This window comes from Magnolia sinica, chromosome 16 (genome assembly GCF_029962835.1).
Source record: "Magnolia sinica isolate HGM2019 chromosome 16, MsV1, whole genome shotgun sequence".
In the NCBI taxonomy this organism is placed as follows: Eukaryota; Viridiplantae; Streptophyta; class Magnoliopsida; order Magnoliales; family Magnoliaceae; genus Magnolia; species Magnolia sinica.
This window is the reverse complement of record NC_080588.1, coordinates 52839024-52858093: the sequence shown is the minus strand read 5'-3', so window position 1 is coordinate 52858093 and position 19070 is coordinate 52839024. Positions and strand designations below refer to the sequence as shown.

Here is a 19070-nt window from a genome sequence, read left to right as displayed (position 1 = left end):
GGTTTGTTGTGATTTAAATTACAGTAGATCTGTGATGGCTTGAATAATTCCTTTCCTTTTATTTTGATGTTCGGAAACCCTGTTGTTCACCATCGTCTCATAGACATGGTTGGATGATGGAATCCTTCCTAACACTCATACATCTTTTAGTTGGGTATGGATTGGTCTAAGTTCTGTTGTTTACCTTGTCTCTTAGGCATGGATTTGTGATGGAATCATACCTAATTCTTATACCTTTCATCTCTTGAAAACTATATCAAGTAAGTTCAGTATAATATCCATGAAGCAGGCATAAGATCTCCCTGATCTCTACAAGTGGATCCTCTGAATCCCTAGTTTCTTATCTCTGATTTCTCTTAAGTTTTAGATTAATCTTTCACCATTATTCATCACTTTATATTGGATTTAGATTTCATCTTAGGCTAGTTCTATTTCTAATTAGTTTCAGGAAACGTACAAGTTTCAGTCCCTGTGGATTCGACCTCGGTCTTACCGAGTTTATTACTACATCACAACCCTATACTTGGGGAGTGAACAACCACTGGCTGACCTCAGCTCGAACTCGGCTCGACTCTGTTCGGTCAATAGCTTGGGCCAGTTCGAGCTAAGTTCGAGCCAAGATCGAGCCGAGTTCACTTGTACAGCATTTTCACAAACAGATGGACTGGACTTTTAAATTCTCACTGTATGTAAAACACCAGCAATGGTTTTACATGTATTTCATCAAACACCTTGTAGGCAACATCAAAATCAAGACAAAAGAGTATTTGTTTGATGAAACATACCTTCCTTGCCACCAGCCGACACTTTGTTGAGTCATTTCATCAAACACTTGGTGAGCAACATCAATATCAAAGTAACCGAGTCACCAAACTGGTTCGATCCAAGTTTGATTCGAGTTGGGTTCGATCCGAGTTGGGTCGAGCTCGGGCAAGCTTGAACTCAGTTCAAAATTTTTTCGATCTAAAAAAATTAGCTCGACTCGGCTCGAACTTAGTTTCGATCCAAGTTGAATCGAGCTTTTTCGAGTCGAGTTAAGCTAACCGAGCTAACTCGGTTTGTGTACAGCCCTATGGATCGTCCATCATTTGGGGCCCACCTTAATGTAAATCATCCATCATGTGAGGCCCACCATTATTAATTGCCCATCATGTGGAGCCCACCTTTGATGTGAATTTTCATCATGTGAGCCCCACCTTTAATGTAGATTGCCCATCATGCAAAGCTTACCTTGAATGTGGGTCATTCATCATTAGGATTGACCTTTGATGTGGACTGTCCATTATGTGGGGCCACCTCAATATGGGCCATCCATCATGTGGGGCCCAACTTCAATATCCATTGCCCATCATGTGTAGCCCACCGTTTATGTGAACCGTCCATTATGTCAGCCCTACCTTTGAAGTGGGTCGACCATCATATCAGCCTGCTTTGGATGTGGGCATTTTATCATTATGGGCCAACCTTTGATGTGGACCATCCATATGTGGCCCCCATTAATTTGAAGTCATCCATCATGTGGGGCCCACCTTTTACGTGGACAGTCCACCATGTGAGCCTTCATGTGGACGGTCCACCACGTGGGGCTTCTTTTGACATGGACAGTGAGAAAGAGTCTACTTTGACATGAACAGTGAGAGAGAAGTAGAAATGTCATAAGTTTAAAAGCTAAAGATAATTACTTATTAAGATAAGTAGTTGATGTAGGGAGGGACGTGATGAGGTCCATCTGTCTTCCTCAGGGGATATCTACTCTGAATCCATAGAGCTCTTTGGACTCCTTACAGAGCTTTCTCGAATCTATGAGGGATAAAAGTAGAAATAATTTGTAATAAATTTAAAATAATTTGATTGATGATTTTTTTAAAAATGAAATTACTATCCTTTAAATGATGAGCTCAAATTTAAGACGAAGTTTTAGACTCAAAATCCAACTCAAACACCTTACAAACGTGACTTACTATAAATAGTAAATTACTATTTATAGATGACCTCCATTCCTATTAGACTTCATGCTTTTCTGCTAAAAATAGTAACTGACCAATTAACCTAACCACATTATTCTCTTAATTTTTATAAGCCCTTTTCATGTTGGGCATGACTTCTACAACTCAAAGGATCAGAAGTTATACTTGAACTAAAACTTGTTATTTATAGTAAAAATTAAAATAAAAGTAATTTTTGACCGTCAATCTGATGAAATCCCACAAAGTTGTGTGGGAAACCCAGCATAATGGGGTTAGTTGGATAAAGTAGCTTTTCCTACTCCAAAATCATATATAATATGCGAAAAACTCACCCCAGTTTGCTAGATACGATCATTTGAAGGTTTTGACTGTTCGGATCATTTCTGCCTTCGATCAGGCCTTTTGTAGTCTATCTTTGCCATGAAGTGTTCGCAACCCACTTTACATCATTAACTTTTTGACATATAAATGACTTTTACAATGATACTGGCTAAACTAACTTAAGTGAAAAAAATAACTTAATTACTTAAATGAGCCCTAAATGACCATGAACCTTAGATATCTGTTTTCAAACTTAACTTATAATTTTGGGCTTGATATTAATTTTCAGACAAGTCATTATTATCTAAGGCTCCTGTAGTTGCAAGGACATCATCAAGGGCATTGTGCGCATAAAAGAAGGGAATCTCTACTTGGACTTTCCTCATACTTTAGTCACCTTCACCTAAAAGATTATGGAACTGTTATAGATAAATTTAATAAAAAGCTTGGTGGTTTGAAGGCTTTCCTCCTGTCCTTTAGTGGAAGACTTGAGTTGATAAGATTTACTCCTTTTACTGTGCACATTTTCTAGTCTAATACTTTCCTGCTTCTCAAATATTGTTTCTTCATTTTAGAAAAGTGCATTAAAAGTTTTCTTTGAGGTAACTCCAAAATTCATTTCATCAATTGGGAGCATATCTGTCTAAAGTGGGACTTAGCATCCCGCCCTTAGATGTTTCTGTCCTGGCTTATCTCACAAAGTAATTCTGGAAAATTCCCAATAAAAATCAAAGCCTTTGGAGTGGATGGGTCTATGAAAAAATACATAATAGGCATTCCATTAGGAATGTCGTAACTTTTTTCTTCTGCGTCTGGAGTCGGTCAATCATTTTTTCTTCTAGCGTTCATATAGAAGCTGGATATGAGAGCGCCTGTACTCTTTTAAGTTAATTTCCTCTTTTATTCATAGCTCCCCCTTAGCTATCGATAATGCTTCTGACTGGGTGTGTGGTACCATCAGTAAACTTTTATTTTCCTACTCCGGTATGGTTCTTGGAAGGAGAAAAACAACTGCATTTTCAGTAAATAATTTCTCCCAAAAGAAACGGTGCTTGGGAACACCTTAGATGAGATTAGATTGAGATCCATCTTTATCTTGGAAGCGTATTGTTTCCTGGCCCCGCTGGACAATAATCCATCCAGGCAGGGGCTCTGTGGGGCCCACTGTAATGTATGGGTTTTATCCACACTGTCCATCCATTTTTCCAGATCACTTTAGTGTATGAGCCCAAAAGTGAGGCAGATCCAAAGCTCAAGTGGACCACACCACGGGAATCAGCGGTGACAATGACATCCACCATTGAAACCTTCCTAGGGGCCACCTTGATGTTTATTTGCCATCAAACCTGCTAATAAGCAGCTTGATTCAAAACTGCTGGGGCTCCCAAAAACTTTTTAATGGTGGGGTTCGATCCCCACTATGTGGTCCACTTCACCTTGGATCTACCTCAATTTTGGTCTTGTATACTAAAATGATGGAAAAATGGTTGGATGAAATTATTGTCCAAGCAGGGGTAGGAATTGACAAGAAGGTAATATGCCATTATTACAGTAAGGGCTGCATTTGCAATAAGAACAAATCTCTCATGGTGACTGGATCCGGTACATTAGCAGTTAAGCTGGCTAGACGCATCGAGACAAGCTTATAAATAGCCACTATCAACTATTTCAGGTGCACAATGATTTGAATGCACATTTGATCCGACTTGCAGATCCAAAAATCTAAGGACAACCAGATATCCTATTGGGTTTGGATTATTGGTTTAAACCAGGGCTAAAGTCAGATACTACCAAAGGCATAGAGTAACATGCTGTAGGGACATTTTAACACCGGGCTAGACTGAGGCGGGTAGATCGTGTGAGGCGGAACCCATATAATGTAGGGCCAGGGAGCCTAACCTATGCAATGTGGGCCTGAGCTATGAGATAAAGGGATTGATTTGCCACACTCTAGTAATCTGAGCTTATAGAGCAAGTGGTTAGTCGTCTTACATCAATGTTGTCGTTGGATCCTCTGTAGGAGACCAAGACCTATTAACATCTAACCTATTGAGTGCACGTGACATCCGAGTCCAACCCTTTCAATAAGTTGGTCCCACCATGAGGATCATATAATGCAAAAATCATCCACATCTACTTATTAGGTAGGCCACACCACATAAAACAATTTCTACCCATTAACAAGTAGCATAAAAAAGAAAAAAAAAAAAAAAGAAGGTATGGTTCACTCCGGTGAGTAGATATTTTTTATTTTTATTTTTGTTACGAAGTGATACTCATGATAAGGCCAATGTATTGGACAGGTTGGATTTCACACACACATGAAAGGTTGGAAGTTATTTGCTAGGTGGACCATAGCGTGTTCATGCATGTGTGTACATGCATGCATGTGTGTGGATTATTTGTTGAGAGAATTTCCCGATCGTATCCTCATAGTAAACCTCAAAATTTGAAAATCTCTGGGGCAACTTGTACACTTGAGTTTATGAACATATACTGTTTGAACACAAGACCTCAAGTGAAGGCAGCAACAACCCTAATCTACAAGCCAAGCACCCATGTTTGATTTTTCTTCCATTAATTTTGTATTATGTCTATATATTACTACTTAAAATATTTATAGATATTATTAATTTTAATTAGTAAATATTGAAGTCAAGTCAACTCGATCACTCAGTCGACTCAATTGGGCTTGAAATGAGTCACTTGGGAAGATTTTAACCCAAGACCTCTAGTAAAGGGAAGGGACCAATGACTCCATGTTTGATTCTTTTTCTAATATTACTTTTGTATTTTATCTATATAACACAGTTATTAAACATTGAGTCGAGGCTAATAAAGAATAGTCCGACTCTTCAAGTCAACCCAACATGGCTGAGCATTAAGTCAGACTCGAGTCTTTTGAGTTTTTGAAACATGGTGAACACTTCAATAAATCAACTTAAATCAAAGTTTACACTAGTAACAGTGAAGCCTCCACAACAATGCCACAAAGAAAAACGAGAAACAAAGAACAAAACCTCCGCAACAACACCGCAAAGCAAAACGAAGAAACAAAGAACAAAATCACTACTACTTCACGCTAAGCTGATGAAATCCCCCTTCAACTGCTACTCTCGCTCCGATTAGGCTTTGTCGAGATGAACATGGCCTGAAAAGCACATGAAGAAAATACAAACATGGCACAAAAACACATTGCCATATTTTATATACATAATATGTGATGAATTTATGCATTTAGGCATACATGGTCATAGGATCTCATATTACCTCTTCTTCTACCCTTGGACTCCATTCGTTGGTAGCAGGGTTACTCCTGAAATTCTTTGTTCCTCTCGCTACCATAACTTCCCCAGCACCTTCATGCAATTGCAAGAGAAAATCGGACCAGCTTTCTCCACTATTTTCCGTCACCCTAATAAACCCATTGCCCGTCTGCGGCACCAAAATAATGATACTAACGGATACATAGTGGCGAGTGGTGATAAATTAATGTAGACATGGTGGAAATGTACAGTGACCAGGAACATCGAAATCACGGGGCCCATTGATAATAAGGCATGGCCTAAAGATGATGTTCAAAGGATCCTAACCATGCATGCAATTCACGTCTTTAAATGGAAAGTTGGGAAAAATGGTCAAGGATCCAGACCATCCTAATAACGGGTCCATTGTCTTTAGAGCATAGCCCCAGGGTGAAACTAGTCAAATGTCCTAATAATCCAATTGGATGTCACTAAATGGACAATTGATAAAAATAAAAATAAAAATTGTTAGCAATCGAAATTCAATGGTAAAATTAGATGATTAAGATCTTGTTATGATTGTGATTTTGGGTTATGTTCTACCCAGAACTATGATTTGGTTTATGTGATGCACACAACCCTTCCACATACTTATGCATAACAAGGTGTAGTGCACACATATATGATGCTCTCCTCTTTCTTCTAGCGCATGCATGTGGAGCCTAGTCTTTGGCAAGTTTTCTCTTTTAAGGGTGTGTTGTCTGTAAAAGGAGAATACATGTAGAGAGGGTATCTTCTTGAAAAGTGATTCCTTGGTTAGGTTTTTAGTATAGTGGAAGAGTGAGAGAGTAGCAAACCTTGTACACTTTATTTCTTGTATTTTAATGAAGAAGAAAGCTCAATATTGTTATCCTATAGACCTAGGTACATTGTCATACGATGTAAATATCTGTGTTTCTTATTTCTTTTCGTTCTCATTTACTTTTGGATTTTGGTTTGGTTATTTTCTTTCAAGGTTTTGTTTTGCTTGCATTGACTATGTATGGGTGCTTTTCCACAACAATTAGAATAAAAGTCAAAGGTTGAGAAGCCTTTTAACAGAAAATTGGTGTCAACATTTGTGCTGCAATTGCTCCAAATGGCTACATCGAGTTCTACTAGATTTGAGGTGTCGAAGTTCAACAAATCCCATTATGCGTTATGGAAACTAAAGATAAACACAATGTTAGTGAATAAAGGCTATACAATTATGATTCAATTAGAAAACACGTGGAGAGGAGGAAAACTAGTTAGCCATTGTAGATCTTCTTTATACACTAGATGATTCAATTTTATTCAATGTTTTCAATTAAACTATTGTTAATGATCTGTAGAACAAATTGTGAAACCTTTATATAGGAAAATCAATATCGAATAAGATCTTTATATGATAATAATTATACAACAGATTTGTGCCTGTCGATGTAAAAATTAATGATGAAGAAAATGCTACACTTTTTATTATCTGATGTCAGATTCATGGACTGGTTTAATTATGAATCTCGATGATGGTTCTATGGACGTTGGAGGGCAGATTTCCCTAGGGGACAGGAGATCAACTCTCATTTCCACTGGTTGCCTCGCTCGAGGACTTTCATTTGGGGGTAAGATGATATTATGTTTGACCAGAGTCGCCAGTAACCAATTATTACAATCCTACAGTTGGTGAGACCTTGTAGAAATGCTTAAGATTGAGAACCTGAAAATCATTAACCCTAAGATGACTCGTGAGTTTACGTTATAGAGATTCTGAGTAAGGGATTGCGGTTACAAAGAGAGAAGGTGTTAGGCACATACTCTACCCATACGGATGTATGGTCTTTACTTTACATGATCTGACTAATTTCAGAAGAATAAGGTAAGTTCTCGCGTGAAGAAAATGTAATGCGATGCAATGACAATGATGATTGACTGATCCAAATTTCTGATGGGCAGGATCCAATTATATCGACAAGCCGCAGAGCATACGTTCGAAACGATCGAGTGCAAGGTGCAAAGTATGTATGTATGTGATGCTTGATGCTTATGATAAAATGACGATCAACCGGCTAAGGTTTCTGGTGAACATACTCTAATTATATTGGCAAGCCTTAGAGCATATACTTGCCGGTCAAATACGAGAAAATGATGGAATGCAATGTATACATCAAAACGATGACTAACTGGCTAAAGTTTCTGATGGGTATGACCCGATTATATCGACAAGCCTCAGAGCATACGCCCGTCAATTAAATGCGAGAAAACAATGAAATGTAATGTAATGCTAATGTATATGAGGAGCAAAGGGTTGACAATTAAATAAAAGTTGCCCGATACTAATGCTTTGATTTGATGAAACTGATTGAAGTTGAATGGTTGGATGAATGGTAGTGTCGTAAGGCTAGATTGATTGGCTCGAATTTGAACTTATATGGCTTAGTGGGCTAGGCTAGACCAGGGCCGTACTCTCACTCTCACTCTCACTCTCCTTGGTAGAGGGATGGCTAGGTGGCTAAGGCTAAGAGACCTATGGAAGATAAGAAATGCTTCCTAAATCTAATGGATGAGAGTGAGTTAGTGCTTGAAATGAGAAAGGGAAAAGGCTATTTATAACATTTAAATCCAGTTTTCTTGTAATTCCTGGTAATCCTAGGGGCAAAGGTGGTTAAAGGCTTAGGATTAGAGATTGTCATATGACATCATATCATGGGTTGGATGAAGTGGTAAAAGGTTAATTTTGGTTAAAGAGATGGGCATCAGAGTAAATACACTTCAATCGCATACTTATGGTTTGAAAAAAGGAGAATTCCACATGCTTGAGGGGCGCTACCCAAAGAAGAGGAGTGCCACATGACCGGCGGCAACCTGGTTGTTGTTGGTCCCCACTTGGACTCCCTGCTTTGGAAGGCTACCTCCTCCAGTGTATGGAGGCTCTACTGTGAAGGTTGTTGTTTTATGGTTTTGCCTTTTTATCCAATTAGGCTTGCTTTTGGGCTTGGGTTCGGGCTTGCTTATGGGCTTGACTAGGTGAGTTGACTAGGTTGTTGGATTGGGTAGGTTAACCGGATGGGTTGACTCAGTGAGTTGACCGTGTGAGTTGACTCACTGAACTGACTCATGATTCTAGGGTTTAGGGTTAGGCTGACTGGGTTGACTAGGTTGAATGAGCCGAGTTTAGGGTTTATGATTGGGGTTCCTAAGGTTTATGCTTCTAGAGTTAGTGTTTAGGATTGGGGTTTGATTGTTCATCTATCAGTTCAAACTCAATCAACTTATCAGCCTGGGGTGGGGTGTTTACAGGTTCATATATTAATTTGGAGTCAATCGTGTGCACAATATTTATAAAGGAATCCTATAGAAAAATACTTGAGAAATTTTCTCTGAAGCCATGATGGTCAAAGGAAGATCTATAGAGGTGTTGGGTATGTCCTAAAAAACCAATGTAACATTACATTTTACCTCGATTATATATATAATTTATTCATTCATTAACCTCATTAATGTTTATGATAATATGAGTTTGAGAAGGATTCCTCTGTTAGTCCTTTGGCACTTAAGATTGGCACAACGACTGCTAGCAAAGGGATAGTTGTGGACCAGGGATTTCAATACCTCGGCGATTACTATGTAGGTTTTAGGACAAACTTGTATATTCAAATAATTATCATCTTGTGTGAGGAGATTAACTTGGTGTGAGGATAAACAATCTCCACCGTTAAGCATATGACTCGAGTCGATGTGCCTTAGCTCTATCCCAAATGAGAGTGTAAGTGTGTATGGATACATGAATATTGGAAACCTTTGATTACTTAATATTATTGGAATCTATGGCAAGTGCCTTAACTAGGAGACCCAACATGTATAGACTGGAAAGGTTTGTAGATGCATTAGCTCCGAAAAATTCCTAGACCTAAGGATGTGTAGATGAAGATGTCTTAATTGAATGCGGTTTAGCTCACTTTAGGAGGCTATCTCGTGGTCATGTAAAAGTAGGTCTGCCTGGGTGCATACATCAAGATTGTCGTAATTTATATGATTCAATAAAAGATCCACTTGGTCTTCCTGAGACTTTACTAGTAGGTTGATCTTCTGGTTTGAATAGTTCATCAAGTGTTTTCAAAGCTATCTAGGACATTGATGGTTTTCAATTAGTTAATTATATGTTTTCAATCGTTAATTTGTTTAGATCATACTTAATGGATATCCAATAGTTAAGATTATTAATTCATTCCTTAAATTGGCATGGATATTAGCTAAGAATGATGACTATGGAAATTGAAGAGATTTAATCAGTTAAGGCATGTAAACAATCTTTTATCATATTAGAGCCCAATAAAGTCTGTATTATGGTGGAGCACCACAAGTGGTGCATCCCCTGAAACAACAGCTTCCTCACAAAAATAATTCATATCTTATGGGGAGAGCAAACAAGGAAAAAAAAAAGAAGAGCCTAGATGTCTAAGCCCCTTTGGCATCTCCTTGTAGAGTTAGAGAGGGTGAGTGTGAGATAGAAAAGGTAGGTTGCACCCACCATCTCACATGTGCATGCCTAGGGATGTGCGGGGTGCATCTTATGGATGGCTCTGGGTTAGGCTTCGATCCCTCCCAACGGGTTAACTAGTTGGTTCTCTACCTTTGGTCCATTTGGGATAGATCAAGGAAAAAGTTCTTACTGTATAAAATCTACAATGGTAAAATCAACACTTTTTATATACATAAGTATGATCTAATTCATGCATTTTTAGATTTCTAAAAACATGCGATTTATTAAAATGGAATTTTGTAACACCCTGGGTTACTGATACTCGGGTATTGAATATCTTGGAATATCACCACATAATTTTATTTTATCACTTATACAAATACCTGTGCAAACACTCCATTATACTCGAGAACCCTTAAAACTTATACACAGAACGCGGATTCTAGGATCCTGATTCCAACAAAACTTCGTAAAATCCCATAACAAACAACTAAGTCATTCATCATCAATAATTGGACCCTGGAGTACTAGATCCACCGTTCATCAGGTCCACGACTAGTATTGGAAATTCAACAGTTATATCGTTTAGTCAATAAGTATCCTGCTAATGTTTATATAAAACTCAAGACCTAGTGGCGTGGTCCACTTGGGCTTTGAACCTACTTGGCAAATTATCTGAATTGTTCATCAAACCAAACCCTTAACGGTAGACGAAATTCAAATAGTGCAGCCACATGATGATCAGATCAACTTCATTTTCAATATCATGATTACCACATCAGAGCTATATCGGGTGAGCAGAGAGGATTTTCCACAAACATTGTAGTGGACCCCACAATGCATAGTGTACACCCGCGTTCCTCGAAACTTAAACAAACCAGTCAGTCGGGTTTGACCCGAACCGACCCAAAGAGGAAAACTCCTCATTCTCTTTCGTCTTCCTGCCTGCGGGCGTTTAAATCGAGAGCCGACCATCATGCTTGATCATGGCCCACTAATTGTGACCACTCACCTGATATGATCGGTCCATCGCATAGGCATGCAAAATTTGACCAAAACCCTATTAAGTCTGCTTGTGAAAGTTCATCTGCATGTGTACAATCGTAGCCACAAGTTGAGTGCGGAAGGAAAAAAATTCCGAAACCGGAGATCCGTTCCTACCCTGTCGCACTAGCAATCTGAAGAAAGCAACGCCCTTTGATCTCATCCCTTCATTCCTAAGAATCTCAGCCGTTTATCCATACTCCAACTCATTTTTAGGGTTTGACAGTTAGAGCCATCATGCATAGGGAATCTTTATGCTGGCACGATCCCGACCGTCCATATGTTTCTAGAAGCTTTTTCAGACTCATCTTGAGCGTCGGTGTCATGGTTTCTAGAAGCCCTCTGCTTCACTGTGCACTCTCTGTGAGATCTCATTTGCTCGTGATTTATTGAGCGCAACTCTCTATCTCGAAACCCATTGAGATTTCATGAGTTGTCGTCCATAAGGTGCGTCCCACAAGGTTTCGATGACCATCCAAACGTATTAGATCTGAAGATTAGCCACTTGATTTAGTTCTGCCATTATTGGGGAAGTCATCTTCTTCGTTCAACCGTATAATCCACCATTCTTCTGGAAGATCCCATCTCCCAATCAGAGTCAATCATACGGTGGCCCATGTTTGCAAGCTACATATTTGTGATTGCCAGCCTCTACTAAATTTAATGCAAAGCTAAGAGGATGGAAATATAATCTCCTCACTTTTGCTAACATACTGGAGTTAATTAAATCAACTCTAACTACTCTTCACATCTTCCAGTCTCATGCTTTTCTCCACCCTAAGGGCTGCTTTAAGATTCCTGAAAGAAGAATGAGGAATTTGCTTTGGGGAAGCTCTAAGGTCCATTCAGCTTGCTGGGATCAAATTTGTAAGCCCAAAAATAATGGAGGCCTTGGGATTTATCCACCTAAAATCTCTACCAAACCTTACCTTATAAAGTAGTAGTGGAAAATCATTATAAAGGAAGATAGCCTTTGGATTAAACAGTTCATGAAAAGTATATTAAAAGTAATTCTATATGGCATATTAGGCTATCTTCTAATGCGTCTTGGGCTTGACGCATATCCTTGGTATTCGTAGCATTGTTAAACTTCATACTAGATTCCTTGTTGGTACAAGAAAGTGCACTTCTTTTGAGTATAACCCTTGGCTTGGGGAAGGTAGCCTTGTAGACCATTGTGGTGAGCATTATTTAGCGGATTTGGGGATGGAGCCATAAATAAAAATGAGTATGTTTATTGAGAATAATAAGTGGCGGCCCCCTTACTCGCTAACTTCCAAGATTAGTGAAATTTTTAGTCATATGAGATAAATTGCCCTTATGCATATTAACAATGAAAATTTATGGACCCTTTCTTCAAATGTCTTTATTTCCTTTGATTTGGCAATGTAGGATGGTTTGCCTAGAGGAGAGCTAGTTTGATTTAATGGTAACGTCTGCAAGCATTTTATTGTGGATTGGATGATCTTTCATAAAAGGCATAAGACCAAGTATGAGCTATTAAGATTGAATATCATTTCTTATAGTAATTGGCATTTTTGTTCTTTTTCCTTAGAAACATTAATCACATTTTCTTTGATTGCCCTTATACTTCATGGGTCGAAGAAAAGATCCACCGAAAGTATTCCATTTCTACTAACCCCTCTCCCACTATTAATCAAGTTGTTAGCCATCTTGTTGAAAACTTTATAGAGGTTTTCTCCAAATTTTTAGTAAGCTTTGCTTTTTAACCCTTACATGGCATATTTGGAGAGAGAAATAATTGCCTTTTCAAAGAAAAAAAAAATTCCTCCCAAAGAAGATCTTGAGATATATTCTGGAAGAGGTGAAATCTCGAGCTAAGTTTACTTTTGGGCCTTCTATTGCTGATGTTGCTACCACACATATATCGGCTACCTGGAATCTTCCAACAATATCATTCCGCCCTAGTCCTGGGCAGTTTTCTTTCGCCCTAGCCGAGATCCCTAGCCAACCCTCAGGGACCTTCTTAGATAATCACTCATACTGAAATTACCACCTTAAAGGTTGGTCTCTTATGCTTTTCCCCTTCCTCTAGGGTTGTCTAGGGTTCTATCTCCAATGTTGACAGTCAAGGACTCAGGGATAAAAGCATGCCTATTATTCTATTATGCCTAAGGAGATTGATTTCTGTTATTTCAGGTATCCTCACTGAAGTATATAATGAAGATAACTTTCATGTGATTTTGAAACCCGACTCTTCATCTTAGAGCATGAGACTTTCCACTCGATGTCTGAGATCCCTAATTGTTGAGCATTAGGGCTAAATGACAGTCAAATAAGCAGAAAAAAGCACTTATCTCTAAGCTCGCTAATGTCAAGTCCAATTCATCTACCTGCATTATCTCTGAGATTGAGCTATCCTTGCTTCTTTGAGGCTAGCTCTTTTTTTTTTTTCTTTTTTTTTTTCTCTTGTTCTTCTCGGTCCCTGGCCTGATGTGTGAGCTTTTCGTTGGCCCGGATGTGGGCTTTCACCCTAGCCCGAGCTGTGGGTGTCTCCCTGACCTAGGGTATGAGTTTTCGTTCCTTTTTCTAATTTTCTCTTTTCTTTTCCTATCATCTGGCTCGAGTGTGGGCCCCCTCTTGTATTTGTTAGGCTCTATACCTTTTAAAGGAAAGAAAGGGTTCTTATCTTTTAATAAAGTACGAATTTTTTAAATGTGATTCATTTTGGCAATTAGGAGGTACTTGTCGAATTCTTAAAAGGTTGTAAGTATTTGTTTATTTTATTAATGATTTTTTTTTTCTTAAAAGTATCAAGCTTACATGCTCAAAAGGAAAAAGTAATATTTTTTCTTATTTTAGGAGTTTAAAATATCAGTTGGAAATCGAAAAGGAAAGACGATTAAGTGTCGACAAACCGATAACAAATGAGAGTATACTTCGAAAGAATTCAAGAGTTTTTTGTAGTGAACATGGTAGAGGGGTACAAAGTGGTTTGTGGTAATCCACAACAGAATAAAGTAATTTAACATGTAAATAATACACTTACGGATTGTGCTAAGAGTATGTTGAGTTCAACTATGTTTAAATGGTTTTAAATCAGAAATTGTTGATGCAATTTGTTACTTGATGAATTGTTTTTTTTTTCATAATTGTATTAAATTGTAAGATTCCTAGAGAGGTATGGTTGATAAAAACCTATTAATTATTACTTCCTTCATACTCTTGATTCTAAAACTTATGTGTGAATTCCCAAATAACAAATTAGATGTCTAAAAGTGTTCTTTTCTTAACTATGCACATGAAATAAATAGGTATAGATTGTGGCACCCTATTACCCATACATTGATGATTTATCAAAATGTTATTTTCAATGAAAAATTCTATATAGAAAGAAAAAGAATCATTAAGCTCAAAGTCGTAAGAGATAATTGAGTTAAAATCTTCAAAGGATTTTTAAAATCTACATGCTGACTCAAAAGATCAACAAGTTGATGATATCATTGAAAATAAAGCTGACAAAGAGCATGTATAGAAATCTTGATGAATAAATTTATATGACTCAACCTAAAGGTTTTGTTAAAGAAAACAAGAAGAATCTAGTTTGTCATTTGACCAGATCAATTTAAAAAATAATAATAATAATAAATTTAAAGTATGTGCCAAGTTATTGGTAAAAGTTGTTTAATTACTTCATTATGAGTTTTAGATTTCAAAGATGTGAGATAGATCATTGTATATATGTTCATAGCTATGTTAATGGCGACTCCATTATCTTGTTATTATGTGTAGATGACATGATTGATGTAGGTACTAATAGAAATACTATTGTAGTATGAAAATATTGTTTGGTCAATAAATTTGATATGAAGGATTCAGGTGCTAGTAATCAAATTCTTGAGATGGCCATACCTAGAGACATGAAAAACAATGAAGTCTAAATACTCAAAAGGATTGTGTTGAAAGACCCCTGCACCACTTTAATATACAAAATTCTAATCTAATCATTACTTTATTCCTTGGTAGTTGAAAGTTGTTTTCATATCGATGTCCCGATACAAAAGCAAATATAAAAGCAAAAAAAAAAAAAAAAAGAATAAGAAAAGAAGAGTTGCAGGTATCATATTCATTGGTGGTAGGAAGCCTTGTGTTTGTCATGTAATGTGCACCATACCCGACATCACACAAGTAACAAGAGAAATCAATAAATATATAATGGACTTAGATTATATAAGAGATGAAGATAAAAGAAAGTCTACCATAGGTTATGACTTCTCTTTGGCTAAATGTGTGGTTAGTTGGATGTTGGTTGAAAAAGTTATTAGAAGAATTCAAATTCAATCAAAAAGTGTTGGATTTATTATGACATTCAAAGTGTATTACACTTACGTTAAAATCCATTATTTTATGATCAGACCAATCATAACGGCGTACAATATCATTTTGTTCATGATGTGGTGGAAAGCGATAAAACTCATTTCAAAAAATTTACACTAACAAGAGCATAACAGATGTATTGACAAAGCATATTGCAAGAGAAAATATTTATTCGGTGCATGTTTTCTCTTAGGCTTAGTTATTATTGAAAGTATTTAAACTAGTCCTCGATTGGGAGGACAGCCTAGATTTTTGGATGGCAAGCAAAAAATTTTAGATTTTTGGACAATTTCAATTTTTAAAGGTAAGAAAAAATAATTAATTTTAAGAAAATTTTTGTACAAACTGGATTTCTATGCATGCATGTCATGTATAAGGTGGATAAAAAGAGAGAAACGTGTAGACATATCTAACCGTGTGATGCTGTTTATCGATTGAATTCAACTCAGTGTAGTATTGGGTCTCCACGAACTCGTTTTGTGCAAAAGGAGCCGCCTCTTCTGAACATATGGGCTGAAAGAAAAAGACGTACAACATTAGAAGATAGAAAAACAAACATGCTATAAAGACTCAGTCGTACACGGAAAGACACGGATGAGTTGACTCGGTAGTCAACCACGACTATGTTAATTATAGGGCTGTTAATGGTCAGGTTCGAGTCAGTTCATCAGAAAACTTCGTTTTGAGAATGACCCAGACTCAGAAAAACTCAGCTTGTCGACTCACTGCAAATCACTCGCCTTCTCAAATTCATGTTTATTAATAGTAGGGGCAAAGTAGGACTCAATAAAACGAAGCTTTTGAGTCGACCCGACTCGGATTAACATCGAGTTAATCTGAGTTTTCCAGTTCTTAAACTATACTCAAAACTCCAAATTTAAGTGGTGTGCCTCACTTGTGTTATGGATTATCTTGATTATTAGAAGGTCCCTTCATCATGGTTTCGCACACCTTATGAACGGAGTGGATGCCATACAAAATAATAAACAGGAGGTGCGCTCCAGTGATTCCGTTAGCTTACAGATGTGTGGTCCGCGTGATGCGTGCATGAAATCAAACCGTCCATCAGATGCGTCAGTGCATGTTGCCCCAATGGAAATGAAAATCTGCATGATCCTTGAATTATGTGGGCCACACGATAGGTAACAAGTTGAGAAGGGACGTTTATACTTATTTTCGTGTGGGGCCTACAGTGTTGTCACCCTTGATTTCCTTGTGGGGACCACAGTTATGTGTATGGAATCCATGTCATTCAGGCACTTCATCTGGCCTGAATGAAGGGTCAGGTCCCTACAGCAAATAAAGAGTGGTCGTTCCCTCCCAAGTTGTTCCATGTGCTGTGTCCCACCTGAGTTCTGTATCAAGCTGATTTTAGGGACCGTCGGGTAACATGTGGACACACATCTGATGGACCGTTTGGATGTGCTGCATAAATCACGTGGGCTGCACATCTTTCCAGTACGATCATAAGCTTACGGTGGTACCGGTATCACTGGAACGCGCCCCAGTAAACAACGGATGCTACTTGGTAGCCCCACGCGCATCCTTCAGACGCGCCTATAATACACGTGCGAAGAAAGCACGTGTGTACGACATCCAGCAGGGTATCAGGCGGGATCCACCGTCTATATCCTCCGGCAAAAAGATCAGGCCCGTTACCCAAACACGGTGGCCCCCACATGATGCACGTCTTGGATTTCCTAGATACACGGCAGTTCGTCGTATGTTTCCTCGTGTGGCGGGGTGCACGTACGAGTACGGCTACAGAACCTTATGTACGGAGACGGTGTACTTACATGCGATTGCAATAGAAGGGCTCTGAGTCGGTGGAGTTCGGGGATGTTGTCGTGAGGGGAGATGGGATCATTACCATTGCAGACGGTAGCTTCGTCTAAGGAGGGGACTTCGCTCCTGTTGGGTTTCTTCGGGCGCTTAGGAGCCATAGATTCAAAGTGGGCTCTGATCTGGTGGGCCATCATCAGCTGTTGATCGGCATCCAATACCTCGTCGCTGCGGCTAGGTTTGATTACCACAAAGTCACCGCCCATGGTTGCTTCACCCGCAAGAGTGCTAAAAGTCGGAACCCCTAACCTAGAATAAATAGAGGAATTGTGGGCTCGGATTGGGTAGCGTATGACGCAAGCACGAAATCGGTATTGTGTTGACGTGGTAAAATTCCGCGGGCTCACAGTAATGCATGCGTTATATTGAGACTGTACATTGGATCCAAGAGCTCAAGACAACCGTACCATAAAAAGGAGTGGGTGTATATGTATATACAGCCGAATGCTCAGCCGCGCACCAGTTAGCACCGAACTCGGGCTAACTTTTTTGAGAACTCATAGTACATGATGTGGCTCCAAAATCTGAACGGCCAACGTGAAGCAGAATCTTATTAAACTCCTTACGAACAATTTTTACTTTGATCGAGAACTTTAGTAGGCTATGAAAAATGAAAATAGTTTCATCATTTTTCTTTACTATGTCTCACCAGAATTTTAAATCAGGGTGAAATTTTATCCCCTGGAATTTCAAGGGATTTTACATCACTTTAGAAGGGGAGTGATTTTTAGGGAATCATATCTGGCATTGATTCAATGTTACATATATAATACCGACAAAGTAGTGTGACTAGAGTTGTACACGAGTCGAGCTTGGTATAGCTCGACTTGGCTCATCCAGTACCTGACCCAAATCAAACTCGACTCAGCTTGGTCCTCGAGCCTGACTACCTAGATCGACTTAGTTCAGTCAATAACTCGAGCTAGTTCAAGTTGAGTTCGAGCCTCTGCGATATTTTCTCAAACACAAAGAATGCACCTTCAATTTCTCATAATATGCAAAACAGCAACAACAGTTTACAGGCAATTCATCAAGCACTTGATAGGCAACATCAAAATCAAAATACATGGGTAGTTTAATCATGTGTGTGTGTGTGTATTGTAGTGATTTGTTTAGTATCATACCTTCTCGCCACTAGATGATTCTACAAAGAATGTATGTACCCGAAACACCACTTCGTTCAGTCATTTCATTAGACGCTTGGTGAGTAACATCAATATCAAAATAACCGAATCACTGAACTGATTCGATCCGAGTTCGATTCGAGCCGAGGTTCGATTCGAGTCGATTTGAGCTAGGACAAGCTTGAATTTTTTTCGATCTCCAAAAATCAGCTCGAACTCAATTTCGAATCGAGTCAAATCGAGCTTTTTCGAGTCAAGTTGAGCGAGTTAACCGAGTTAACTCAGTTCGTGTACAGCTCTAAGTGTGACCGAAACATTCAGAAGCAAAATGTAGTTGAAGAGTAAGACATGACCAAAGAGAATAGAGCTTGGCCGAGAGAAGAGGAACAATCAGTGTAGGAAACGTAATAAGATAATAATCTAGATGGTAACGTTAGTTGCCATAACCGTCCAATGAAGAGGAGTCAAAACATTTGAACAATAACTACATAAGAAATCTATAAATAACAGGAAGATTAGTGAAGCAAAAAACAATCAAACCATATAAACAAATCAAATGTATAAATTTATCTTAAGCTCAATCTGTCTTAGGAATAGTGATAATCCAGTAACAATAATTTCTTAATTGTAATATAAGTTTACGCTCACACATTGGACTTGATCTTTATCTAATACAAGTGATTCTTTC

At 38.3% G+C, this 19070-nt stretch overlaps 1 protein-coding gene across 1 annotated transcript; it reads right to left on the bottom strand.

Moving 5' to 3' along the window:
* Positions 1 to 5187: 5187 nt before the first annotated feature.
* Positions 5188 to 17648, bottom strand: LOC131229051 (uncharacterized). Its single transcript, XM_058224907.1, has 4 exons — positions 17213 to 17648; positions 15831 to 15929; positions 5559 to 5723; positions 5188 to 5439 (listed from the first exon to the last, which is right to left on the bottom strand). Exons 1-4 carry the CDS (start codon positions 17462 to 17464, stop codon positions 5392 to 5394), a joined length of 564 nt encoding a protein of 187 aa, XP_058080890.1. The 5' UTR covers positions 17465 to 17648; the 3' UTR covers positions 5188 to 5391.
* Positions 17649 to 19070: the final 1422 nt, after the last annotated feature.

What these genes read in the sequence shown, in the direction of transcription:
- LOC131229051 (XM_058224907.1), bottom strand. Translation starts at nt 17,464, where the DNA reads ATGGGCGGTGACTTTGTGGTAATCAAACCTAGCCGCAGCGACGAGGTA. An exon ending in CCCTTCTATTGCAATCGCAT is followed by an intron (nt 15,930 to 17,212) that starts GTAAGTACACCG and finishes TTTTTCTTTCAG; the next exon opens with CCCATATGTTCAGAAGAGGC. An exon ending in GTCCAAGGGTAGAAGAAGAG is followed by an intron (nt 5,440 to 5,558) that starts GTAATATGAGAT and finishes TGTGCTTTTCAG; the next exon opens with GCCATGTTCATCTCGACAAA.